Raw genomic sequence first — 26,816 nt, forward strand, 5'->3', positions numbered from 1 at the left:
GGAGTCACGCGGGGTGGGCTTCAGCTCTGAGGAATAGGGCCTCAGGCTGGCCGGGAACCAGAGTGCCACAGAGCAGAGACGGGAGGCACAGGGACTGGCCTCCCACCGTCACCCATCCCGGTGGCCTGCCCAGGGCCACACTGACACAGCGACAAGCGAGAGGAGGTTTTGCCCACCACAGGGACAGTGGCCATGGAGATCAAGAGTGTCAGTGGTAAGGTCCACAAAGACCTCAGAGCAGAGGGCAGCGGAGAACACGGCACGAGGCGGGCACTGGGGGACAGGTTTACTGGTGGCTGACAGGGAGCAGGAAGCGGCTGGAGTGGGCAGAGACCCAGGCCTGCGGGCGCAGCAGGGAGCCACGGTGGGGAAGGAAAGCCCAGCCCCAGTGACGGTGCCAGTGACAGGAGGGGCTGGGAAGTCCCAGCGGGGAAGTGCCAGTGCCAAGCTGGCGCCACAGCCTGATCGTGCGGCACCTCACAAAGGCCCAGAGGGGGAGGCTGGGGACCAGGAGAGCCGTGAGTCATTGTGGTCCCGTCCGTGAGTCAGGGCGCCAGGGGAGCAGAGGGCAGCGAAGGACAGGGCGGGGCCTGGGACACCAGCCAGGAGCTGGGAGTCACTAAGGGCTTGGCCAGGGAGTGCCACGTGGATGTGGACGGGCACATTGGCAGGTATGCGTCATGGGGGAGGCTGCAGGCAGGGTACTAGAGGGCCAGCGAACCAGGCAGCCAGTGACCCAGGCCAAGGTGCTCGAGGCCCTTGATGCAGGAATGTGACCACTGGAACCGTGTGACCAGACAAACTCCTGCCAATGCATGTTGGGTGCTGTCCCCGGCCTCTGCAGCAGGGCTGTGACACCCTGGCTGGGGCCCCCTCCCCCCAGGGGCCAGGCCAAGGCCTTTCTCTCTAGACCAGCCTCCCGTCTCCCCCAGCCCCTCCCGCTGCTAGCTAAGTGGCCCCTGCCCTGCTGCCTGAGGCACCGCCAAGCCCGGCTCCTTCTTGACAGGGAGGGGACACAGGGCCCAGGAGACAGAACTTGGCACTTGAAGGGCGAGCCTCTCCCACCACATGTCATTTGCCCACCGCATCCCAGGTGCCTGCTCTGTGGAGGGAGAAGGCGGAGCTTCCCTCTGCCTTGGGGAGGCCACCTGTACACCGTGTCCTCGTCCTCTCCCCTGGTCTGGCAGAGCACCTGGCGTTGGCTGAGGGAGCCCCTCCCACTCTGCCCCAGGCTTGGCAGGACGCCCTCCCATGGCCCAAGGGTGAGCCTGGATTTTCCCACGCCCATCGGCTGGAACTCATCCCAGCTGAGTAGTGTCCACACAGGAGCCAGGACATGTGCAGAGGCGCAGAGCCACTAAATGGGACCCTCCCTCCCCCTCCTGGCACCGGGGCACTGAGGTGGGAGGGCAGAGCACGGCGCACACTTTGCCACCATGAAGTGGCTGTTCAGCTCTGGGAGAGCACCTTGCAGGCCCTCAGCACGAGGTCAGCTCACAGAGCAGAGGTAGAAATAAGGGGCCAGGTGAGGCCCCTGGGCCACCAGAGTGAGGCCGCAGACCACGCCTCCCCTGATGGGCCGCTGTGGCCAAGCCCTTCCTAGTTGGAGCCAGTCTGAGGGGTGGGTCCTGGCCTGCTGGGGTAGAAAAGAGGCAAGTGGACAGGAAGTCACAGCAGCGTGGCCAGTGTGGTGACCAAGGAAATGCAGGGAAGGGGACAAAGCATCACAGTGGTGAGGAGAACTGAGACCCAAGGGTGGAGGGCAAGGAGGAGAGCAGAGGGGGCACCCATAAGGTGGGAGGCACACCCCGACCAGCAGGCAGGGGACAGGCACCGGGAGGAAGGTGCGGAGGCCACTTTGGAGCCTCCAGTTGCCCTCCTGTCATTTGGGGAGACCACGCTGGTCTGGCGCAGAGGACAGGAGCACAGGCCCCAGCAGAGCCGGGTGGGGAGAGCAGTTGCTGAGGTGGAGCGAGGGGCCAGGATCTGGCCTGGGGGCAGGATGGGGCAATGGCCGGACGCAGGAGGGGGCCGACTCAGAGTGCAGGATGGGCAGACTGCCAGTCACCAAGAGGGGACAAAGGAGTCCCAGGGAAAGAGTGATCCAGCCAGGCCGCAGGCCTCGCACCCCAGGTCAGAGGAGGGTCCAAATTGGGGAGTGGGGACGCCAAGACTCAAGTGCAGACCAGGGGCTGGCCAGTCCTGCGGGGGTGACTGGCCAAAGCCGGGGGCTGAAGGCAAAACCACCCCAAGCAAGGACAGAGCTGCCGGGCAGGGGTGGCCCTGGACAGTGCACCACCAGGCGGGGGAGCTGGCCATCCTCACCAGCTGGAATGCAAACCCAGGGCTCAGGTCAGGTGTGCTCTGAGAGAGGACAGGCCAGGACACAGGACCCACGCACCGAGGCCGAGCCGCAGGCAAGGCGGCAGCAACTCCTGGGAACAATTTTATTCCAAACCTGTCACCAACAAACATAAAAAACAGAGAAGCCGGGGAAACGCTGATGCCCTCCACAGACCCAGGCCTCGAAGGGACCCCCAGCAGGATATGCCAGCTAATGCTGCCGGGACCGCAGGGACTTTTTGTTGGACTTGGAGACGCCAGCTTCCCTCTCCTTCTCAGGGTTGAAGACCTCTGTGCACAGAAGAGACCAGAAGGCACAGTGAACTGCAGCGCTGGCCGCGGTCACCACCAGCGGCAGCCGCGCTGCGTTTCCCACGCCAAGGACGCCTCCTGTTTCTCCAAAGCACTTCCCTGCGTCCCTCCCCCTGCCCAGGGGCAGGCTGCCATTAGCCCTGTTCACAGAGCAACCGCCTCGGGGAGCTGCAGACACCGCTGTCACATCCCTGCCTGAGGTGGCTGCAGGCAGCAGGCCTGGCCCAGAGACATGCGTGCCCAGGGGCCTCTACCTGTTGCCTCGGCCCACCACTCACCCTGCCCTGCACACACCCTCCCAGGGCTCCCCTGGTGCCAGGCCTACAGCGCCAGGTCAGCCCTGCCCACCCAGCCCTCCATACGGGCCCTCCGGGCTGCGAACCTGGAATCTCATGGGGCCAGTAGTCATTACAGTGGGGACAGTGCGGTTCAGAGATCGACTGGAAATACTTGGCCACGCAAGGCAGGTGCATCCTGATGCCGCAGGTCTCACAGCTCTGACCCTGCAACAGAAGGCCAGCCTCCATGGAGCCCAGGCCCCCCAGACCTCCAGTCTCACCAATCTCAGGAGGGTGCGCGCGAACGGCCAGCAGGCTGTCCAGTCTGAGCGTCCAGGCCCCAAAAGAATACTGGAAATAACCCCAGTCCTCGCCGGGGTTCCACGGGGGAACTCTGAGCACATATACCCAGGCAGAGGGCTGAGGTCCCTGCAGGCCACCTGCGGCACTCGGGCTTCCTGCTTGCAGATCCCGCAGGGGAGGCCTGTCCCCTCAGCTCTGCAAATTGGCGAATGTGCGTCCACAGCCAAAACACAAGAATGCTCTGTCCCGGAGACGACACTGCAGGAGTCAGAGCTCTGGCAGTGTCCCCAGGGCCGCGGACAGACAGCAGGCGGCACCACAGACTACACTGAGAATGATGCTGGAGGAGAGGGCAGGAAGCACCGATGTCCAGCCCAGATCGATGGCGGGACAGCCCTGTAGCACACACAGCGGGAACAGACGACTCAGAAAATGACGCTGACACAGAAAGACATTTGCCAAAAGCCTGCCAAGAGGCACCTGTCACCCAAGAATCATGACGGCCTTTCTGGAGAAAGAAATCTAAGCAGGAGCCCTTGAGCTAGGGTGAGGGACGGGGGAGGAGCTATGTTCCCAAGGGCAGCAGAGACGGCTACCGTGCCCCGTCCAGGAGGCGGCCTCCCTCAGCTCCAGGCACTCCTGGGGGTGGAGGTCCAGCAGTGCCAGAGCCGGCACCAGGAGGACAGGAGGACAGGAGGGCCTGGGTCGGGCCTGGAGCCACTGGTACCTGGATGAGGAGGCCGTGGCAGATGTCGCAGACCTTCACGGCGTCGGGGTACGTCTCCCGGATGTACTGCTCCATCTCCAGGATGGCCCGGCCGTGCAGCGTGAACTCCCCTTCTTTCTGCAGGGACAGAGGGGGTGGCGGCCACCTTAGCCAGGGCCTACCTGGCTCAGTGCCTCTGTCCCTCTGCCGCCCCACAGCCTGCAGCCCAGGAAGACACCAAGGTCAGACATCCATGGCCACGGCAGCTTTTCACCAGCCCAGCCGGCCAGTGTCAGCGGTGTCCCTTTGGACAGGAAAGGCAAACTGAGGCCAAGAACCTACAAGACAGTGGGAGTGCGGTCCCCGTGCTGCTGTGCTCAGACACGACTGCTCCATCCGCGCAGCAGCCCTGTGACAAGAGTCTCGGCAAGAGTCTGTAAACAAGTCAGGATGGCGCCTGGCATTTTGCCAGAGGGAGTGGTTTGTGAAGTAACGCCAGGGAGCCATTAAGTGTGGAGATTCCTTATTGGTTGACTGCTGTATCTAGTTTATGTTAATTAGATAAGCTGTGTGGAATGTATATATAACCCTCCTGTCCTACAATAACCGGCTCCCACTCCTGCTGTATCAATCTACACAAGTTGTTCATCACCCCCCGGTTATTTTGCTGCAGCCGGACTACAGCATCGGCAGCCTCCGGCAGGGGAGGACAGGGCTGGGCAGGGGGACGTGTCTCCCCGGGATGGACACAGACAAGCCCTGCCAAGCACCTGCTGCCCCCACCCTCGCACCAGCACCCGCCTCGCGCTCTGAAAGCAAGACTGCTTCAGGGACATCTGGGCTCACTCCCAGCCGTGTCACTTTACAAATGGAGCTGGAAGGAATCCAGGCCCCAAGCACGGATGGCAGCACCTCCTAAGAAGGCAGGCTGCCTGGGCCCCACGCCTGGGCACAATGACACAAAACAGCCCGAGGACCCGGGAGAGCCACGGTGTGGCACTCAGCATCAGCACAGGGAAGAGGCCAGGTCGAGGGAGCCCTGCAGGGTGGGCAAGGCGAGCCAGGGGCGGGCGCTGCAGGGAGCTGGCTCTTCAGCCTGAGAACAAGGGCAGCCCTGGGTGGGCAGAGTCTCAGGGAGGGGCTGTGCCCCAGCGACAGGCCACTGCAGATGGCAGGAGGGGGCAGCAGAGGGTGGTGGCGTTGCAGGTGGGTGTTTGAGGAGAGAAGAATCTGTGACTGAGGAGGCCTGGGGTTCGGTCAGTAGCTCCCCCACACCTGGAGGGGAATAACGCCCCTGTCCACCCCACAGCCGCCCTACCCAGCCTCCCAGAGCTGCCCTCCATGCTCAGGCTGAAAAGCCCAGTCCCTACCGAGCCCATCCCCTAGTCTTTAGGCTCAGACAGCCTCCCCCACCCCAGGGCCTTTGCACAGGCTGGCAAGGCGTCCTCCCAGGAACCCCAGCGGCTTCAGCACTGGTGTCACTCCTCAGTTGAGGGCCAGTTCCAGATAGAGTTGTCAGAGAAATCCTATCCCCCTTCCACCTGTCTCTACTTCAGTGAGGCAATCAGTGAGCGTCTCTGGGGTCCTCACCAGACAGTCCCCTGAGCGCCATGGCCCGGTCTGGTTTTGCTCACTCCTGGCACCTGGCACCTGGGTGGGGCCAGCACTGGGCACCCCATGAGGAGCTCCTGCAGAAGGTTAAGTGAACCTTGCCTGGACCCCAGGAGCCACCCCCGGACATAAGCTGAAGCCCAACTCGGAGCCCAAGGCAGTTATTCAACAACGCCGCCTCCTCACGCCTTCCCGCAGTGCCCGGGGGCCAGTCAGGGGGGGTTACCCCAAACCTCCAGAGAAGACCGAACCCCAAGTGACCTCCCTGGCCTCAGAACACCTCAAGACGGGGGGCTCCGGGAGCTCAGAGACGCAGCCGGTCCATGGGCCAAGCTCACCCCCAGGGCCTCCTCCCAGGGTCCCCCTGCTCTAGATACCTGCTCAACCGCCCAGCTGCTGCAGCCTTCACAGAGGACAGCACTCTCCCGGCACTGGCCAGAGCCTCCCATCACCAAGGATAAAGTGTCCCTGGAGAGACACCCCCGACAGGAGGACTCCGGTCAGCACGGGCCAGGCTACTCCAGGGGGGAGTCCCAGTTCTGAGGCTGAGGATCAGGCTGTGAAGCATGGGCCCTCTGACCAACGTGGCCCCATGAAGGCCCCTCAGCCGTCCCCCACAGAACCCCAGGCCCCTGGCCAGGCCGTCCAAGTGAGAGCACAGGCCCAGAAGCAGCAGAGGAACCTGGAGGGTCCTTACAAGCCCATCCATCCCCGGGGTCTGGAGCTTTCTTCACAGGCCAGACAGTGAACAGGCAGAGCCCTACCCGAACTGTCCAGTGCCAGGCTGACAAGAAGGAGCTGAGATGCCAGGGCCAGGGTACCAGGGCTGGGGGGGCACCGGGGCCAAGGCTCCGCCTGGAAGCTCATGGAACTCCCCGCCTGCCCTCCCCAGCTCGGAGCCACCCCAAAGAAGGCAGCACAGCACCCCCACTCAACGGGGGAAGGCACAGGAAGGGCAGGAGCCTAGTCCAGAGTGCGGCTCCAGCACCTCTGCTCCCGCCCGCAGGCTGCAGGCGACAGGCCAGGCCAGGGCAGAGCTGCACACAGTGAGCGGGCACCTGCCTACCAGGTTTTGTGAGTTTTAAACAACTCTGTGCCTCTGGAACTTCACCACCTGTCCCGTCGCCCACTCAGCAGCAGTTCCTGAGCGTCTGCAGTGCATTCTGCAACAGCAGGAACGAGAGCGCCCAGCCCTGCCCCTACAATGCTTGACCAGAAAAGAAACCACACCAGACATAACTGCTGGTCACAAGCCAGCCACCCACGACAATCTGATTGCCAAATCCACCCAGAGAGGAAGGACGACTGTGACACAGCGCTGCACCCGCCAGGCCAGGCCTGAACACGGCCACTGTTGGCAGAGTGCCAGCACAACCAGTCAGAGCTGCAGCCGCGAGCACTGAGCTCACAAGCCTGTCGGGGCAGCAGGACTCTCGGGGCCATGCACAGGACGTGCCCAGCAGACCCAGACACTCTCCAGGAACCTTCAGCCCTGCCCTCGGCCCCTGGGGCCTCCCCTGCCGTTCTCCAGAGGCACCAGAGAGATGGAATCAGCTCGACTTCGAGGGGTGGCCACTCCCCATGAAGAAGTGAGGCACTCAGACGGGCCGGGCAGCTCTGTGGGAAGGAACTGGAGGACTGCAGAGGCCACCGGCAGCCTCCAGCCACAGTTCCCACCAGACAGGAAGCAGGGGCAGTGTGGGCTCAGCCCCCCAGACGTGGGGCAGGCCCTGCGCCGCAGAGCTGTGGCAACTGGCCACTGAGCCCCTCAGGTGACCTGGGAAACGGTGCTGCCTTCCTAGAAAAAGAGCTGCCACATGGGCCAGCTCTCCCCAGGGGGCCTCGTTACCAGGCCTCGTCCTCTCCCAGGTGTCCAGTCACCTCCAAAAGCGTGCCCGCACTTCCTCTCCGCTCCTTCAGAGCCACCAGCTTCAATAAAAGCACCAAGAGCCCCGGCCCTGCACACGCCAACGATGACACTAACGGGACCCTGCACCTGCTCCCAGCACCACGCCCTTTACTCTTGCCCCTCCTTCTCATTGTTCCTGCTTAAGCCTCGCTCCTGTCCTCCCAGGAGGGGACTGTACCACACCAGCCACAAGTGGTAAAGTAAGTCACCTGGGCCAGAGGTCAGGCCCAGGTCAGACGCCACAACTGTGCTCACACCTGCTGACCTACCCACCTCACTGTCCCTGACCTTCCCACCTCACTGTCCCTGACCTACCCACCTCACTGTCCCTGACCTACCCACCTCACTGTCCCTGACCTACCCACCTCACTGTCCCTGACCTACCCACCTCACTGTCCCTGACCTACCCACCTCACTGTCCCTGACCTACCCACCTCACTGTCCCTGACCTACCCACCTCACTGTCCGTGGACCAGAAACTCAAATGAACCCTGGAGCCCAAACCCTGGGTGCAGTTCCCAGTTCCAGCACTCTGGCTGTGACATCAAGAGAACAGGAGGGGCCCAAGTCCCCCCCACAGGGCCAGGCTCAACAGACATCAGCTGGACACAAACATGGTTTTAAAGAAAAAACTGTCATTTAGTGTAGAAAGCGCCCAGGTGGGAGGCCACGGGCAGTACCTCAATCAGCCACTTGCTCTGCACAAACTTCTGCAAAACGTGCTCCGCCTCCTTCTTCCTCATCTTCTTGCCTTTCAGTTGATCAACCAGGTTCAAGATGTTTGTAGAAGATGCAAAACCAGTTTCCGAGTCAATAATCAGCTCCAGCTGGAAGAGAACCCAGGCTCCTCAGTCACCGATTCAATTGGAAGAACAACTCTCAGTTCTGGAAGGACAACCGCTCCGTCCCTGCCACCTGCACACAGCCCTCAGGAAGGCAGTTCCATAGTATGTATCCAAAGCCAGAAGCAGGTTCAGTCCTGCGGACTCAGGGCCACTCCTGTAACCATCCCAAATCAATGATCTCCATGTCCAGAAACCCAGGAGGGTCACCTCCTTCTCACGCCCCACCCACCTCTCTGAAGGAGAAAAGGCAGGAAAGGAGTTAGGGCTGAATGGGGCAGCGCCTCTCCTCACTAAAGGTGTGTGGGCAGGAAAGGCAGGAGAGCGGGCCACGGCTGGCCAGGGCGAGAGGCCACGCAGGAGCCCACTGGCCACCTGGACTCAGGGCCAGGCAAGCACTGTGAAACTCCTGCACACAGCAGGACAGAAGCCAACAGGAACGTGGCTTCCCACACACACAGATGTGTGCCTCTCGTCCTAGAGCCTGGCTCTCAACCATGGCCGCTGGCAAACCCCCCCGGTCTGTAAAGGACTGGCTCCAGGCCCCGTCCTCAGAGAGTTGGACTCCACAGAGCTGGAGGGAGGTGATTGTGGCCTTGTTCACCTCCCCAGTGACTGCAATGGTTTGAGGCTGAGAACCACTGTCTCAGCCAGGTGCCCAGCCAGGCGTGTGACTAGAGGGCTGGGCCAGCAGCTCCACGGCCTGGAGAGTGTCACCTCTCAAGTGTGGCTGTGCTGGTGGCTCCATGGGCACCTGGTTACCAGGCAAATTCAGATTTGTCAGTGTGAGTGGACCAGGGGTCTAGGGTCCCCACCAAGCCCCCGGGTGCAGGTGCTGCCATCCTGGACAGCACCCCGATGGCGGCACTTGTCACTGCCACGAGGCCCTGCTCATGCAGGCCAATGCTTCTTTCCCAGGCAGCTGCGGTGGCCTGTGGTGTCCCCGCAGTGACCCTCGAAGACTGTCGTCTCCTTTCTAGAGGTGGAGAAGGAGTTTCCCATGAGCAGCACTGGCAACGGAGCCTCTGTACTTACAGCCTTCCTAAACAGATCGAGTTCATTCTCTGCAAAATCTGTGGCCATTTTTGAAATCGAAGTTGTAGCAAGATTGACCTAAAAAATAAGTCAGCACGATGATCAGGCTGTGCCTTCACCCCAGGGGCGACGTGCTGTCGGTTCTCCCCGCGTCCCTCCGGCTGAGCCGCGTCAAGTAGGGAGCTCTCCACCGCCCAGGGGAAGCAGCCTGTCCAGCCGGCCGTTCCAGCTCCTCGCAGCGCCACCAGAGGGCACCGCCTTGCACTTACCAGGGCATAAATGGGCCTCCCGTCATCTTCAGTGACTCCTTTCTTGATCTCGATGTACAAGGACTCCAAGACACTGTTGATGTTGTTGATGAAGTCCTCCAGCTTCTCGACGGTGGCACTGCCTGGGAATCGACACACAAGAGGTGGAGGGCTTCATCACAATGTGTGGCCCATCTCTGCCATTCCATGGCACCTGAACACACAGGCGGCCCAGCAGACAAGAGCGGAGGCCCCACCCTGCGGGCTGGACACCCACACCTTGCGGTTTCTGCCTTCCTGGAGTACTCAGATAAGCAGAGGCTGGACGGGGGCTGCAGGGAGGCAGAAAGGCCCGGAGCGGGTATCTGAGACCTCCGCAACTGCTGGGGTCTTCCTGTCTCTGCTCACGGCCAACAGCAGTGTCCCCCTCACAGTCCCCTGATCCCAATTACTGACCCAATGCACACCTTCAAGACACTGCTCAGTGTGTGCAGTGCCTGCAGTGAGCTCCCACTGCACACAGCATCATGTTCAGATCGTCACCGTGTCCCCACACAAAGCCTGTGTCCCTGCACATTCTCACAGACATGGTAGGCACCTCCTTATCCCTTTGTCCCCTCCTTCAACGTCCAAACATGCACAGAGCACTTGCAGGCCGGGCCTGAGCTGCATCCTGGGGGTGCAACAGTAAAGAGCAGCTGCCAAGTGAGTAGAAGGCTCGCACGGGTGCCTGTTCTAGCATCTCTCATGCAGTGACCGATGGGTCCCACCAGCCCTTCCAGGTAGGCCTTGGCACCTCCTGAGTACAAGTGATGAGGCTGAGATGGAGACAGGAGTCCAGAGTCACACCACCAGGCCTGTGGAGCCAGCAGTGAGCACAGAGAGACTGGACCCAGCCCTGACCTGCGCATTCCTCTGACTGCAGGAGCGAGAGCCAGAGGGGCCCACGCGCCTGAGAAGGAGGTACCCAGCACCCAGTACGAGGGGGATGGACATCCATTAGCTGGAGAGGAAGGACAGGGAGGCTTCGGTGGGCCACGGGACAGGTGCCCTTCCTCCTGCAGGCAGAAGGCCGCTTTAAGACTGGGAGCAGAGGAGGGGGCTGGCCAGCTCTGTCGTGGAGTTCCCTTGGCGCAGGGCTCCCTGTTACACTGGGCGCATTACTGAATGCGATACTGTTTTCATGTATTAAAGCCATTTAAAAAGATCTTGTGTAAAAGATCCTCTGAAAACCACTGTAGGACAAAACAGACGTCTCCCACTTCTGCCATAACAGGGACCGCCAACACAGCAGCACTGCGGGCAGCCATGACTAGGCCACCATGGGGGAGGGTCTTCAATGGGGGTCCTCATAGGGACCCTGAGCGCTGTCCATATCTGGTTTCTTACAGAGAGAAGGGGTTTCTGAGCTACCTACATACCTAAAGTGAATTAAGTTTAAAAAATAAAAGACCATGTTGGTGGCAGAGGGCACGGCCGTGTAGAGGAGTGGACCAGCCCAGGCCCAGGCGCCCCAGCACGGGCCTACCTTCTAGGACTGCAGCTCCCAACCGGAGTTCACCTGCCCCACCCAGCACAGTTGCTAAGCCTTGATTTTGTTTTGTTGTTTTTTGTTTTCAAGGTGGGACGTGGATGTGGCAAAGTTGAGCAGGAAGCATGAGGACACCCCCTGGCCCCACAGCTGGACCCTGCTGGGACAGAGGCACACGCCGCGCCTCCCGCCTCCCTCGCGCGCCTTGCTTTCTGGCTCCTTCCTGTGGGCTGCCCTCTCCTCCAGTTCCCATTCCTGCTCCTCATCACAAGCCACACAAATGGCTCTTTGTCCAGGAAGTGGCTCTTCTGTCCGGGTCATAGTACCTAGCCGTTCCTTGGAGCAGCCTTCCACACAGCCTCCGCCCCCCGGTGAGCAGAAGGCCACAGAGCGCCCAGCTCTGGAAACTCAGGAGGGAGGCAGCCAGGCATTCACAACCCACCTAGACTGGACACAAGGCAGGGAGCACCCGTGTCCACCCAGCATGACACAGTGGCAAATCCTGAGTGGCAATTCACATTTTCCACCCAAGAGGTCCCTCTGGGGTGTCAGGCAGAAACATGTGCTCCGTGGGCAGATCAGAGGCACCTAAGGCACTGGGCTTTCCGCGTCCGCGTGCAGAGGAGCCGCAGCCCTCGCCCCTGCCCTCCGCCTCTGGCTCACGACCAGCCCCAGATCTGCCGCATGAAGGTTCTTCCTGCATCTTCATTAGAGAGAGAAGAAACGGCAGCTCCGGGCTGGGCTCTGCACAAGGCCCGCAGCAGCACAGAGGCCCCCTTCCTCCAGCTCCAGCCCCTCCTCCACGCCAGCCCTGCAGCCCACCGTGTCCTCCTCAGCTGGCGACCCGTGGAAGCTCTTCACACAGGCCCCGGTGCCCCACACTGCCCCTTGACCCCGCCCAGGCATGAGCTCCTCCACACAGCCCCCAGCCCTTCATCTGGATGGCTTTCTGGTGGCGACTGTGGCAGCCTGCGCTGCGGACAGCACCAAAGCCGTGGCACAGCCTGGTCTTGCCCTCCCTCTGTGGGCCCTGGAAAAGTCTCTCCCGTGTCACCTTTGAAGGCCACAAACTCACTACCTCCAACCTCAACTGTGTCTAAACCTCTTCCCTGGGCCCCAACCCCAACCTCCCAATCCTCAGCCTCCTCCTGTCCAGGGCCTTCCTGCCCAGACCAGCTGCGGTCAGCTCTGCCCTCCCCTGGTGGCAAGCACCTCCTCATCACAGGCACTCCAGGTCCCCCGTGTCAGCGTCCCCCACGGTGGTCAGGTGGCAATATCCAGGTGCCTGACAGCCAGCTCCCGCCCTAACAAACCCAGCTGCTTTTCTTGGGTCTGTTTTGAACTCTCCCCCACCCGTGGGCTGGGAGAGCAATCTCCAGCGCCCACACCTGGGACCCAGAAAGCTGGAGCTGAGAAGTGCAGAGCCAGCATCAGCCAGGAGTGGGCTCCGAACCAGGTCACCCTGAGCAAGGGATAAAGTGCTGCCTGGAGTTGCTTCCAGCCTCAAAGCTACAGAGGAAAGAGATGTCACTATGCTTCCTGTCCATCCTCAGCCTGTCACCCAGGTGCTAATCAGCCCTGTGTCCTTTGCCCAATAGCCTCCCCAGCAAATTCCTTTCTAAGTTGGCCATAATTGGGGTCTCTTGCTGTGAGCAAGATCCCTGGCATGCCCACAAATGTCAAGGCCACACCAGGTCGGCACTGCCCACCTCCAGTCTCTAGACCAGCCAATGTCCCCTGCTTGGCCCCTACTGCTTCCCTGTCCCTGGAGGCCTTGGTGGAGAAGCTACAGGGTACAGATCTGCAAGGACACACAGGGCTAATGGCATCTGGCCCTGATATCCTATGAGTCCACGGAGATGTCAAGTGCACGAGACAAAGACAACGTCACGTGACCTGGAGGCAACTGCTTCCAGTTCTAGAAACGCCACTTTGAGGGATTTAAGAGAATTAATTAGTAACACTGCTCCTCTCTTCAGAATCCCAAATCAAAACACACACACAAAAGTACATACACACACACACACAAGTGCACACACACCCAGGCTTCAGGAAGTACCAAAATACCTAGCGTCCTGCAGGTCCAGCTGAGGAGAGAAGAGCACTGCGTCTCTCTTCTCAGGGAGCAGACACCCAAACTAGGACAGCCAGCACTGCGCCCGAGCCAAGCATGGGGTCTGTGCGGCTGGGGTACCACCTGGAGGGCAGCAGCACCAGGCTGGATCGGGCAGGTCTGCAACACGGGATGTGCCCTGCCTCGCCGAGGGCCAGGTGTTACTCATTAGCTCGGCGCATTTCACCAGCCGGTTCCAGTAACTCCAGCTGGAGACGGAAAGCACGGGGCAGCAGCGAGGTCAGATGCCTGAGGGCTTCGGAAGGAGGAGGCAGCACTCGACCGGGAGACTTGCCAGAAACCAGGTCCAGTGATGATCTCTTCCCCTGGGTCCAGCCTGGAGCCCTGGGTCAGACCCCCGTGTGGTCAGCACACACCAGCAGAGGAGGAGCTGAGGACAGGAAAGGGCCCAGGAGAGGACAGCGCCACTGGCCTGACAGGGAAATGCCTGGCAGCGGGCAGTGAACGCAGGGTCCAGGCAGCTGATGGTTGGCGCCAGCAGCGCCCTCCAGGAGGGGCACTGGCTCCACTGGCTCTGACACACTGCTTTTTCTGGCTATGAACATATTTTCTCCTTTTCTTTTAAAATTAAATCTTACTTTAACAGTGAACCGCTTGTTAAAACAGGCCCCTGCTTCCCAGAGGCTTCTGCAACCTAGGGCTCGCCGTCCACTCGAGCAGGCATCAGGAGGCCAGCTGGCCTAACCTCTGACCCCAAAATGGCTCTGTTCTCAACCAGGCACCAAAATGGAAAATGCTATTTTTAGGCAGAGAAAATAAGAGCAAATAATAAGCCCCAGGGGCCCGAACCGCGTGCAGGCCAACTTGGTGCTGTGACAGCCCTCTCATCTGACTGGACAGGCAGGTGGCCCTGCTGAGTTCCACACTAAGGATGGAGCAATCCAGATCCTGCACGGGACTCAGGTGCTGGGCAGAACTGGCCCCAAGACGCAGAGCCCTGGCTTCCAAGAGAGGCAGGTGGGGGGACTCTGGGCCCACTGAGCAGGCAAGGGTCCCACCCACTGGCACTTTTAGAGCAGAGCTAGTGCACAGTGATACGGGGCAGGTCTGCAGGGAGGGCCATTTCCTGTGTGGCAAATAATTAACGCACTGGCAAACCCTCTGCAGAAGCAGGCGCCTCACCACACGCGAGCACTGCCCTCACTCTCGGAGCAGACCCCCAGGGACACCAGCACGGCAGGTGGGAGGACAAGTGTCAGCGAGGTGAAGAACTCACCCAAGATCACAAGGCCACAACGTAACAGTCCTGACCAGATGACTGGCCACTGGTTTAATGCAATGACAAAGACTTGGGCCCTCATTAAAAAAAAAAATCTTACTTAGATGAGCAATGATGCTGGAATTCCTGCAAAATGGTGAATCACTTCCAGGGTGTGAGCAGCAGGGGTACAGAGGAGAGCAGGTCAGCCATCGCTCTGACTGGGAGGTGGAGACAGGCTCTCGGTACTGTTCTCTCTACTTTTCTCTATTTTCTATAGTACATACTTAAAAAAAAAAAATCCTAGTGCCACCAGCCACATAAACTGACTCCTGAGTCCTCAGGAATCAGTCAAAGGAGAGAAGGATGAGCACCCGGGGCCCAGGTGGCCATGCTCGGGCCCACAGCTCTGGAGGGGCGGACCTACAGGCTGCTCTGTTGCAGAGGAAGCGCTCTGAGCTCCGAGCCCAGCACACAGGCCATTATTTGAAAAAATCAGGAGCTCATCTCAGTAGGAAAGTCCGCTCTCTGCCGGCTGCAGCGGGGGCATGAACTTCGTGCAGCACGCAGCAGGGCTCCTGCATCCTGGCGGCCTGGGTTAAGGGCCCCTAGGAGAGCACCCTGGCTTGGCTGGTGAAGGGACATACCTGCTGTTTCTGAATGTAAACCTACCTGGGCGCCTTCTGTGACACTCTGTCCCTGCCCCTGCCTGCCCCTGAGCCTTCAAGGAGCTGATGAGAGGACTCCATAGGTGAAGGGTCGGAAGCTTCCTGGCTGCCCGACAGCTGAAAGCAGAGCAGTACGGCTCCTCCTCAGATCCCAGTGGTGCCAAACTTGCTGAAATTAACAACCCCGCCACCACCGCGCCAGACAGGAAGCACAGTGAGCGGCCACAAATCCCACCCAAAGACAGGGCTGCTCTGCCCCCAGGTTCTCCAGGTGGCTTTTAGGAAACCTGGTGATTGGTTGTTTTTAACACAAGGAGTAGTTTTTGAAAATGAGAAACACCCTAGGGCAAACCAGCCATGCCCTGGCCAGACTCCAGTACCCCGCCTCCTGATGTGGGCGGGCCCTGCTCTGAAGAGCTCCTCCCTGGCCCCTAGGCAAGTGCGGCTTTTTCTCAGGCTGGAAGGTAAGCACCCCAAAGGACAGACTGGCCGTGCTCATTCCCTGGAGGGATTGACACACAGGCAGAAGGCAAACGGCCAGATCACATAGAAACAGAACTCTGACCCACGATCCGCAGCACCAGCCTAGGAACCCACCATGGCTGCAGTGCCTGCCGGGAGGCCAGCTCCCCACCCCAGGCCAGACCACAGGGAGTCAGACCACCACCTCCAGCAACCAGTCCAGGGAGCCCCACCAGAGCCCCGATAATAACTGGATGAATAACTCACCGTTTCCCTGTTCCCAGCCTAGGACCACCAGACACAGGCAAATGCCCACCCCTAACCAGTCCCACAGGATGGCCACTGGTCACCCACCTGCCTCCAGCGTCAGAGCAGCCCAAAGCCTTGCTTCCCTTAGGAGGCCTTCCCGATCTGCCGCCTGACTGTGTCACCACTGAAACACGAGGAGTGCGCTGGCTCTCCGCTGCAGAAGGCTCAGGATGGTGGCCTCTGCTTGTCTTCAATCACCTTCTACCTGCAGGACCCAGTTCAGGCCTGTTCCCAGGAGGGGCAGTGACCTGCGAGTGCAGTTGTGTGGTCCTGTCAGAGAGATGGCGCCAGCCTGCCACTTCCATGCCAGCCCCTGTACCCAGCCCTCTTCTGAGTCCCCACCTTGAGCCCAAAGTGTGCAACGCCTCCTCTGGTCTCTGGGTGTCCCCTCCATCTGTCCTCCGCAGGCAGCCTAAGCAGAGACAGATGCCAGCATCCCGCCTGCAAGCCACGGTGGCTCCCTGAGCCCTGCACACTGCTGCGCGACCTGCCCCAACTGCTCCCCCACAGGGTCCCTCTCCCACTGCCACATTGACCTTTTAGTCACTTTTGCCTGAGGTTCCTCCCATCTCAGCCCCTCTGCATGTGTCCTTCCAGGGTACAGGGTCTCCCTGGATCTGCAGGGCTGCTCCTGATCACCAGGCACTCCCCAGGGCACCTCCACAGGAGGCCCAGCAGCAGCCACACCCAGGTGCACTCCCGCACAACCACCAGGTGCCTTCTGCCAGCACTGGCCACCCCGCGCCCTCCCTGCTCTCCAGAGCCCTCACCCTCCATTCTGCTCTCTGTGATGAGGGCTCTGAGGCTGGGCTGCTGTCTTGGTCACCCTGACCTGGAGAACACCCGGGCACAGCTGAGGTCTGACGTGCTCACTAACCAAGTCCCATGCTTGGGTCTTGAACGTCCCCCAAAGGTCCATTGCTGAAGGCCTGATCCCCATAACGTGGGAGATGTGGTACCTGTAGGAGGTGGGGCTGGCAAAGCCAAGTCACCGGGGCCTTGGGGATATGGGACCCCCCATCTCCTGTGCTTACAGGGCTTCCTAGACCCAAAGGATCCCGTCTCAGCATGTAACGACTGCCTGCTGTAAATTGGGCATTTAAAAAATTCGAGTCACAGATGTCACTCTTCATGCTCATTTTTTGCCACTTTTCAGTTGTGGTCCTGGATTTGATCCCGATTAACTAGAGAAGCAGCTGGCGCTAACGGTAGTGAGCTGTGTTCCTCGTGGCCAAAGGGGGAAATGAACGATGGAATCGTGAAACACAAGGTGCTGTTATTTGGACGGAGTTTCTAATCATTACTGAGTCTATCTTGGGAAGAGAAGGTACTTATAAATGTGATGGCAGATCCAGTCACCAGCACCGTCACCACCACGACCATATACAGCCTGATGACGCTCACAGGCCTAAAATCACATGAGGACACTGGAGCCAACGCAGGCAGGGGAGTGAGCATCTGTGTCCTGGGCAGAGCAGATGGAAGATCCCAGAGACCAGAAAGATCTGCAGACGTCCATGTTCCAGCGACACTGTCCTCACCGACCTGCTCTTGCGCATACGCACTTCAGGTGGCTGGGTTTGTCTAAACTTATTACACTCAATGGAAAAATTCCAGATCCTAATTTTTTTAATCTAAACTTTTAGATATGGTACCTAATTTGTCTTTAGAAACTAGATAATTCAAAAAAGTCACTAAAATTAACATGAAATGTAACAATATAGCAAAACCAGTCACAAAACATTAGGGCTGGAGAATATGGACCGGCACCTCACAGCAGGTGGCAACATGTCTTAAGAGGAAGAAATACCAACAGATGCTAAAACTAGTGGGTCAAGTTGCGAATGCAATACTTGACCTTGTCTCAAAATACCACCCTGCAAAACACTGACCCCAGAGAAAGAGCTTTGCAGTGGAGGATCCTGGCAGGCCCATCCTCCTCCGCATCGCGCCCCGGGCAGGGAGAGCACACCACTCTGCAGGCTCCTAAGGCAAAGCCTGACTCTAATCAGGAGGACGCGTCAGACAAACCGAAGCTGAGAAGCACACCAGGGATCAGGCAAGGGGGTCCCCAAGAACTGGGCCAGGAGGCAGGAAGCAACACTTGTGGTAAGCCTGGCACCTGTGAACCACCTGGCTGGCAACCAAACCCTGAGAATTTCTGCTTCCTGGTTTGCAAGGTGAGGAAACTGGACCTGATGATGCCCACCACAAAATTCTGGCTGCCCAAGCTGTTCTCTCAAAGAACAGGAAGATCAGCTCCCAAACATCTTAAAGCAAATAACTCTGAGGGAGCGGTTACCAGTTGTGGGTTGTGGTGACTTTGTGCCTCTGCCCCTCAGTAAACACACATGATAAACAGAGTAGAGACTCCAATCAAGAGTGGGCTCAAACCCCACACAGGGACACACCACACAGCTCACTGCAGGGACATTCTACCACAGAATGGGCAGGCCTGAGCACCTGCTCCCCGAGGGGCTTTGGCCCCTGGGAAGGCCCCAGAGTCCAGGCTCTCCATGTCTCTTATTCTTAGGAAACAGAACAGAAGGCACTTCCAGTAACTACTGTACTTACTGGCTCTCTTCTGAGCAGACTTCAGGAAGGTGCTTCTTGCAGGTGGCCTGGGTCAGGGCCTGCACAAAGCCATTTCCTGATAAGTCACCTGTCCTCCTGGAGTCCCATGCAGACAGCATAGGGCTTGACATTCTAGAATTATCCCATGTGGCTACTGAGCACTTAAAATGTGCCCTATCTAAATTAAGACATGATCTGAAGTATAAAATACACACTGGATTCCAAAGACATATTTTTTAAATGTGAAATAATTCATCAGTAACCTTTTATGTTGATAATATATAGAAATAGTATTCTTTTGGAAATTCATTTCACCTGTTTCTTTTTACTGGAAACTTACATACGGGGCTCACATTATATTTCTATCAGACAGTGCTGTCCACAGCATAACTAGCCAGTGACAGTTCCTGCCTGCTTTACAGTTGGGGACTTGAAGCACCCATGTATGGGGGCTTGACCAACACTATACAGACACCAAGTAGCAGACTGAGTTTAAGCTCTGATTTTCGGTTTTGTTGAGGTACAACTGACACAAAATAAACTGTCCACATTTAAAATGTACAATAAAGTCTGACATATATACATGAAACCACACCACAGTCAAGATAACACATATATCTGTCACCACCCAAGTTTCCTTGGGCCTCTCTGTAACCCCTCTCTCCCACCTCCCTCCACCCTCCCTTATACCATCCCAGGCAATCACTGAACTATTTTTTGTTCTGCAGCCTTATGCATTGCCTAGAATTATATATAATGGGTTTCATATGGTATATGTTTTTTTTTTCCTGGTTTCTTCCACTTAGCAAAACCACTTTGGGATTCTTTCACACGGTACCATGTAGCTTTTTATTGCTAAGTAGCACACCATTGTATGTACATACCATAATCCGTCGTCTATTCACCCACTGATGGGCAACTAGTGTTTCTCTGGGGCCATTACAAGTAAACCTATTCTCAATATTTCTGTGTAAGACTTTGCATGCGCTGAGTGCAGTGGCGCATGCCTGTAATCCCAGAAGCGTGAGAAGCTGAGACAGGAGGATGGCGAGTTCAAAGCCAGGCTCAGCAACTTAGCAAGGCCCTAAGCAATTCAGCAAGACCCTGTTTCTAAATAAAATATAAAAGGGGGGTGGGGATGTGGCTCAGTGGTTAACTGCACCTGGATTCAATCCCAGTACCAAAAATTAAAAATAAAAAAGACTTTTGCACAGACATGTATCTTCATTTCTCTGAGTAAATACCTAAGAGCGGAATGGCTAGAACATATGAAACTGTCTGTTTCCCCAAATGGCTGTCACATTTTACATTCTTCACAGTGGTATATGGAAAGTTGAGTTCTTCCGCGTCCTTGCCAATTCTTAGTATTCAACTTCAACCCCTCTCACAGGTGCACAGCGGGGTCTCCTTCTGGGTTTGCACCCCCGATGCCTAATGCTGAGCATCTTTTCATGTGCTCACAGGCCACCTGTATAACTTACAAATCTTCTGCCCATTTTTTATTGGGTTGCATATTTTATTACTGAGTTTGGAGTGTTCTCCAGATTTTCTGCATGTAAGTCATTTATCAAATAAAGAATTTGTAAAGGTTTTCTCCCAGTATTTTGCTTCTCTTTTCATCTGCTAAACAGTATATTTTAAAGAACATGAGTTTTTACATCAAAATCTTATTTGTTCTTTTTTTAAATTTTTTTTTAGTTGTTGATAGACATTTATTTCATTTATTTATATGTGGTGCTGAGAATCAAACCCAGTGCCTCCCACAGGCCAGGCAAGTGCGGTACTGCTGAGCCACCACCCCAGCCCCTATTTGTTCTTTTTTTCACATTTTTTTTTTTTTAGCTGTAGATGGACACAATACTTTTATTTATTTATTTTCATATGTTGCTGAGGATCGAATCCAGTGCCTCACACTTGTGAGGCAAGTACTCTGCCACTGAGCCACAATCCCAGCCCTCTAATTTTTCATGGATCATACTTTTGGTGCTGAGTCTAAGAAATCTTTACCTAACCCCATGTCACAAAGACTCTTTCTAGAAGTTTCAGTTCTAGGTTTTACTTTTAGGCCTCTGGTTCATTTTGGTTAATTTTTGCACAGTGGGTCAAGCATGGCTCAAATTCATTTTTTAAATCTGGAGATCCCATTACTCCAGCACCATCGTGGAAAAGACTATTTCCACTGACTCGCCTTCGCACTTCTTCAAAAACTACGTGTGACCATTTCTACACTCTGTATTTTGTTCTACTGACCTATGTGTCTCTTTGTACCACTGTCCCGTTGTTACGACACAGGAGCTACCCGAGTTTTGAAATTAGTGGTGCTAGTCCTCCAAGCTTTCTGAATTGAATTCTTCATAATGACCCAATAAATAGATGTTGCCTGTCCTCCTGAGTCTTGTGAGTCATTCCAACAAATTATCAAACACAAGGAGAGGGGCTATGGAAACCCAAGCTTCAAAGATTGTCAGCCACAAGAACAGATGGCCCAGGACTTGCCAGACTGAGTCCTTTTAACTTGGGGACTCTGGTGCTAACTCTGGGTGGACAGTAAAATAAACTGCTGGATACTCAGCTGGTATCTGGAGAACGGGAGAAGTGGTGTTACAAAAGGTATCGTGTGTTTAAGGTCAAGAGGGAAAACTGCCTGCCTCTCAAGGGACCACTGTCCTTCACTGACTAACATCCAGGATTCCATACATTTGCCCACTTCTGGAAGGTTTCAGGCAGGTAAGTACACTGGTCCCTGTATTCCCTCTGGGCCAAAAGTGGAAATCCTCAAGCCTGAGTCTTCTTACCCACTGCTCTCTACCTCCTGGGCCTGCTACCACCAAGGGCTTCTGCTGGAACCCTCTGACCCCCTTGTCTGGTGACTCAGGAGACCCAAGGAGAAACAAAAACTAGCAGATACATGAGGCTCTCACACAGCTTTGCTGGCTAAGGGGACACATGCACAGAAGCTAGCTCTGGCTCAAAACCAAAAGTCTCTAGGAACACAGGCCCTCAGCACCATTCTGAAAGGTCAGATCCAAAGCTTTACATTGGAACTTCAGAAAAGAATCTAAACTCTTCACTGGCCCGAAGAATCTGGGAATGTTTCCCCTGAAAGACAGGAAGAAGAGAGCCCCCACAAACCCCAGAACAAGAAGTGCTTTTGACAGCTGGACGCACCCCGGGAAATGGCACGTACACGAGCCTGCAGGTTCAATCACTCTGCAGCCTCCCAGCTCTCCTAGAAGGGAGATGTTTTCCCATTTGATTTTCAGAGGGGATTTTCCTGGGCGTCTCTTCACAACACAGGAGAGTCCTGCAATGAGACTGAGTCTGGGAAGTACTGACTTGATTTTAATAGCTTCCTCTCATCATTACTTGTTTTAAAATCTCTCTAGTAACAAAAACACAGGGGAATAAATATTTTTTGTTTGTCTTTAATGAGGAACAAGAGAAGACAGACTGTTGCTATGTCCTGCTCAACCCGTCATGACCACATTTGGGGCAGAGAAATCAAACATAAAGTGTGAAAAATACAGTAGCCCAGCCCTCACCTCCAATCCACAGATTCACTTTCCATGGTCTTAGTCACCTGAGGTCAACCACAGTCAGGGTCAGTACAAACAACAGGTATCATAAGAAAGAGAAAGAGACGCTACGTTGATATAACTTTACTCAAGTATACTGTTTTTTGTTTTTGTTTCTTAATATTTATTTTTTAGTGTTTTGAGGGGAACACATTATCTTTATTTTATTTGTATGTGGTGCTGAGGATCGAACCCAGCGCCTCATGCTAGGTGAGCACTCTATCTCTTGAGCCCTAGCCCCAGCCTCTGGAGCTCTGGAGTGTACTGTTCAAGTTGCTGTCTTTATCATCAGTTGTCCATCACTACTGTCTGACTTATAAATTTTATCACAGGTATATGTATGTCAGTATAGGAGAAACCATCACACACACACACACACACACACACACACACACACACACACAGAGTTCAGGACGATACCTAGTTTCCGGCATCCACCACTGTGGATCGTGCACCATATCCCCTGTTGATAAGGGGGGAAACAAACCATAAATCAGTTCCTAGACACAGTCTATAGGACTTTCCTAAATTAGATCATAACTATTTTAAAGGTCAAGAAAAGGCAAAAACACTTTCATTCTGACTACTCAGGCCTCTGTGGCTCCTTGTACTGAACTGTGAAACTTCCCCATCGACAGTGAAGCTCACAAACGGACTTGTGTAAGAAACTAAAAGGGAGAGAAATGAATTGTCACAGAGATAAGAGTCAGTCTCATGCTATCTCTGGAGGACCCAGAGGCCCCTTTAAAGTCCTATTGTGCTTTTAAAGAAAAGGAGAAGCCAGATTGACAAGTATCATATTCCCTTTCAGTACAGAAGTCTCACATTGAAAATCCCTCCCCCCGACAGTTCAGACAGACACAGCATTCAGCACAGATCCTCACGGGACAGTTCTCACCTCAGTGTGGGTTATGCCTCTTCCTCCCTTAAGTTCCCCAAGAGGTCTGCATTGCCCCAGGAATTAAGCCACAGCCCACCACCTGGCTCCGGACTCTCACAGCTTCACCTGCACTTGAGGAGCGTACACTCCCTCCCCACAGGTCACAACTGCTGTTCAGGTCCCAAGGCATGTTTTTAGTGGGTCAGCGACATCTGGGTACACACAAGTGAGCACAGCTAAGCAGGGCTCCTTACTGCAGGACCCTCCAGGTCTCTCACGTGTTCCTGTGTACCGTCGAGCTCCAGGAGGCCCCCAGAGGGGCTCAGCGGGACCAGAGTTCGGGATAACACACCTTCCTCCACCTTCTTACACTCCTCCTCCTTCTGCACAATTTGCAGGATCAGTCTCTGTGCCCACCGGCCGGCTCCCCTGCTGACCCTGCACTGATCAGCCACCTGGGACCCGCCTTCTGACTCCATCATGCTGCACCGACTCAGTTCTGGAAGCCTGGCACCCTCTCCCACGGGCAGGGACCTGTGTGCTGTGCACCCCACACCCCAGCCCCTTTTTCTCACTCCTCCTGCCTTGACTCACCGCTGTTATTTTTCTACTTTTCTCTTGAAAAGGAGAGATGCAGAAAGACAAAAATGCAGAAGAAAGATCACTTAATTCTCACAAATCAGAAGTGGCAGCCATTAGACTGTGCTAGGATGGCACGTTGTCCTCAAGTGTTCTTTTTAATAAAAGACACAACAGGATGAAGATGAAGAGTCCTCCGACTTCCACTGCCCACTCACTCCCTCCTCTCACCAAAAGCAAGTGGCTCCCCAATGCCTGCTCACTCTCTCCAACGCCTTCTCACCCTCCCCGACGCCCCCGCTCACCCTCCCGGTCTCTGCTTCACTTCCCTTGTGGATAAATTCCAAAACAACAAAAATTATTTTGTACTTTACAAAAAATGTAACAAATTGACAGCATACAATCAGTATAACTCTTCGACTTCCTTTTCAACAAGATCTATTCATACTGACACTCAGCCAGATCTTGCATTTGTTTGGTTGTTTTGTTTTGGTGCTGGGATTGAACCCAGGGGTGCTTCACAGTCCCTCTGCAACTTCGCCAGCCCTTTGTTTTTAATTGTTCATTTTGAGACAGGATCTCACTAAGGCGCTTAGTCCCTCACCAAGTTGCTGAGTCTGGCCTTGAACCTGTTATCCTCCTGCCTCAGCCTTCCGAACAGCTGGCTGAGATCTGCCAGTATTGATTCTACTGATCCCTCAGGATCCACCCTGATGGTTGACTGCTGTCTCCAGGTCCTGAGAACATGAACCAAGCCCTGTCTCCAGGGTGCCACACGTTCCCTCCGACTCCTCCCAGTGACCCACTGAGAAGGTGTGCTCCCAGCTGGCACAGGGCAAGGACGGCACTCGTTTCAGGTCTTACTGGGTGTAAGGCTGTGCCCGCTGCCTGTGATACGCTGCCCTCTTGCTAAAGAGAGCACTGAGGTCTTTCCCATGGTGCTCTGTATGCATCACCTCTCCTGGCGCTCTGAACCACCCTACGAGCTGCATAGAATTACTATCCCCATTTAAGAGTCAAGGAAACTGAGGCCGAGCACATGCTGGTGCCTGGCTGTGAACCACGACTTTACGGCTTCAGAGTCCAAAAGTTCTCCTCTGTTGGGCTGAATGTCAGATTGACTTGCGGGGCTGGGGAGAAGTGGGCGAGGAGCTTAGAGAGACAGCTGATGGAAGAGACCTGAATGCTCTCGGCAGACTTACTGGCAACTCGTCACCTGGCATTATACCAGTATTATCAGTTCCAATTGACACAGAACCAGGACGCGCTGGGAACGGGGAGGCGGCACTTACTGTCATGGACCCTGTAGCAGTGCTTCTGCAAGCGTCTGACGTCCCACTCTTCCAGCACACCGTGAGTCATGAGCAGCTGCAGGAAGCGTCGATGGACGTCGGTCATGACGCCCATTCTCTTCGTGCTTCCCTGCATGTGTGGAGGAGCTGGAAAGAAACAAACGGAACCCAGTCACCCTAAGCACACCCCAAGCACTGTCCGGGTTCGTATTAATTCATGTTAATATAACTTTACTATGGTTTTAAAAATCAAGTTTTGCACGCCAACTACTACACAAGGGGCAGGGGCTGGGTCCTAAGGTGGGGAGCGGGCAGGGATTCTGGAGCCAGAGGCCTGGGTTCACAGCCGGCTCCGCCACTTATTAGGTGTGTGCAGTTAGGCCATTTAGAGTCTCCCCGGGTTCCATTCCAATCTACAAAGTGGGAATCATGACAGAAACAGCCACCAAAGAACTGCTACAACGACTCAATGAGTTCATACACATAACAGTCTGGGAACACAGTATGCACTAAATCACTGCGAGCCATTTTTACTATTAGATAATTCTGAATCTGACCCTTGGCTCAACCACTTACCAGATTTATGGCCTTGGAGAAACTTAGCAGAGGCCTTGTTTTCTTCCTATAAAATTATAATAACATTCATTGCTTAGAAAACTGCTAGTAAACACTTAATAAAAGTTAGCTTCCTTTTCCTCTCCACAAACTTCCAATAAATCACCTGTCATGGTCGGGCTGTGGGCTATTCTTAACATCCCTGCTAGCCAATAAAATGGGCTTTCCACAAACCACAGAGAACAAATGACACAAGGCCGATCCAAACACCTGCTCCTACCACAAAGAGGCAGCACAGTGCAGGGACCAAGAGCAAGGACTTGGAACCAGACAGGCAGCCCTGGGACCTGGGTTGTGTATTCAAATGCTATTCAAATGCAGATTCCAGGGCCCAGTCCTGGAGGGTGCAACTGCGGTGGAACTCAAAATTCTAAGGTGCTAACAGTCACCTTGGGTGAGACCATGACTCAGGACAAGAGATCCGCTGTGACTTCAGGAAATCGACAGCACAGAGACATTTTCAGCTAAGTGCCCAGTGTCCCTAAGGCTAAGTCTACTCAGCTATAAAGCAGGGAGTAGAGTTAAGTACTTTCAAGGCGTAAGATGAGGTTCAAGAGGGAGGTGACCAGCAAAGGCTTGCCAAGAATCTGGCATGTGACAGATACACAAAAATGGGCATCATCAGGTGGACCTCCAGCCCAGGTCCAGCGTCTCTGCCTGCCTGCCTGCCTGTCAGATGGCTTCCAGAATACCTCACCAGCATCTCCGCCCCAAATGAACTGGACCATCCTTTCCTCACAGCACCTCAGCCCCTCTCCCCGCTGAGTCTCTCTGTCAATCATCTGACCTGGAAGGTCCCAGCCATGCAGCCCTAGAGACCACTGACCTCAACTCAGACTCCTGTCCTCCTTTTCCCCAGCCTCAGAACCCAGCAGTCCTCAGGTGCATCACCCACCAAGAGGGCCAGGAGCCTTCGTCCACCTGTTCTGATTTCATGAGTTCAGCACCTTCTGGCTTGCAGGGCACACAGGGATTCGATGTGCCAGGCCAGGGGACTTGGGCTTTGATCCTGGAAACTGTGGAACTGAGGCCTTCCAGACTAAGGGTCTTCAAGGAGGAAGACAACTGAGCCACACTGTGGAGGTGGACTAGCGGGGAAGACACAGCGTCCAGTAAGCAACCTACCCAACACATCCAGCAAGCAGGGATGAGGGTATCAATGAAGTTTGACAGAGGGGACAAAGGATAGGAATCATGATCACAACCATGACATCACCATCAAATCCAAACAGGATGAATTCTAAAATATCTAGCGAGGCACATCCTAGTAAAAGTACAGATGAACAAAGATTAAAAACAACCAAAGAGTAGGCAAGGTTACTTTCAAAAGAGCAACAAGGAGACTTGACAGCTGACTTCACAACAGTAAAAATGGAGTGTGTCACATCTTCAATGTGCTGGGAGGGTGTGTC

General features: G+C 55.5%; 1 protein-coding gene across 1 annotated transcript in view; it reads right to left on the reverse strand.

Annotated features, from left to right (window-relative positions):
* Positions 1–2,405: 2,405 nt before the first annotated feature.
* Nsmce1 (NSE1 component of SMC5/6 complex) overlaps positions 2,406–26,816 on the reverse strand; it is a 29,467-nt gene continuing 5,056 nt past the window's right edge. Inside the window, exons 2-8 of the mRNA XM_076840358.1 lie at positions 24,790–24,936; positions 9,609–9,730; positions 9,340–9,417; positions 8,143–8,289; positions 3,964–4,080; positions 3,038–3,158; positions 2,406–2,634 (exon numbers count right to left, since the gene is read on the reverse strand). Coding sequence (XP_076696473.1) covers positions 2,555–2,634; positions 3,038–3,158; positions 3,964–4,080; positions 8,143–8,289; positions 9,340–9,417; positions 9,609–9,730; positions 24,790–24,925 — 801 coding nt within the window. The 5' untranslated portion in view covers positions 24,926–24,936 and the 3' untranslated portion in view covers positions 2,406–2,554. The remainder of the gene's footprint in view (positions 2,635–3,037; positions 3,159–3,963; positions 4,081–8,142; positions 8,290–9,339; positions 9,418–9,608; positions 9,731–24,789; positions 24,937–26,816) is intronic.

This window comes from Callospermophilus lateralis, chromosome 19 (assembly GCF_048772815.1).
Source record: "Callospermophilus lateralis isolate mCalLat2 chromosome 19, mCalLat2.hap1, whole genome shotgun sequence".
NCBI classification, from domain to species: Eukaryota; Metazoa; Chordata; class Mammalia; order Rodentia; family Sciuridae; genus Callospermophilus; species Callospermophilus lateralis.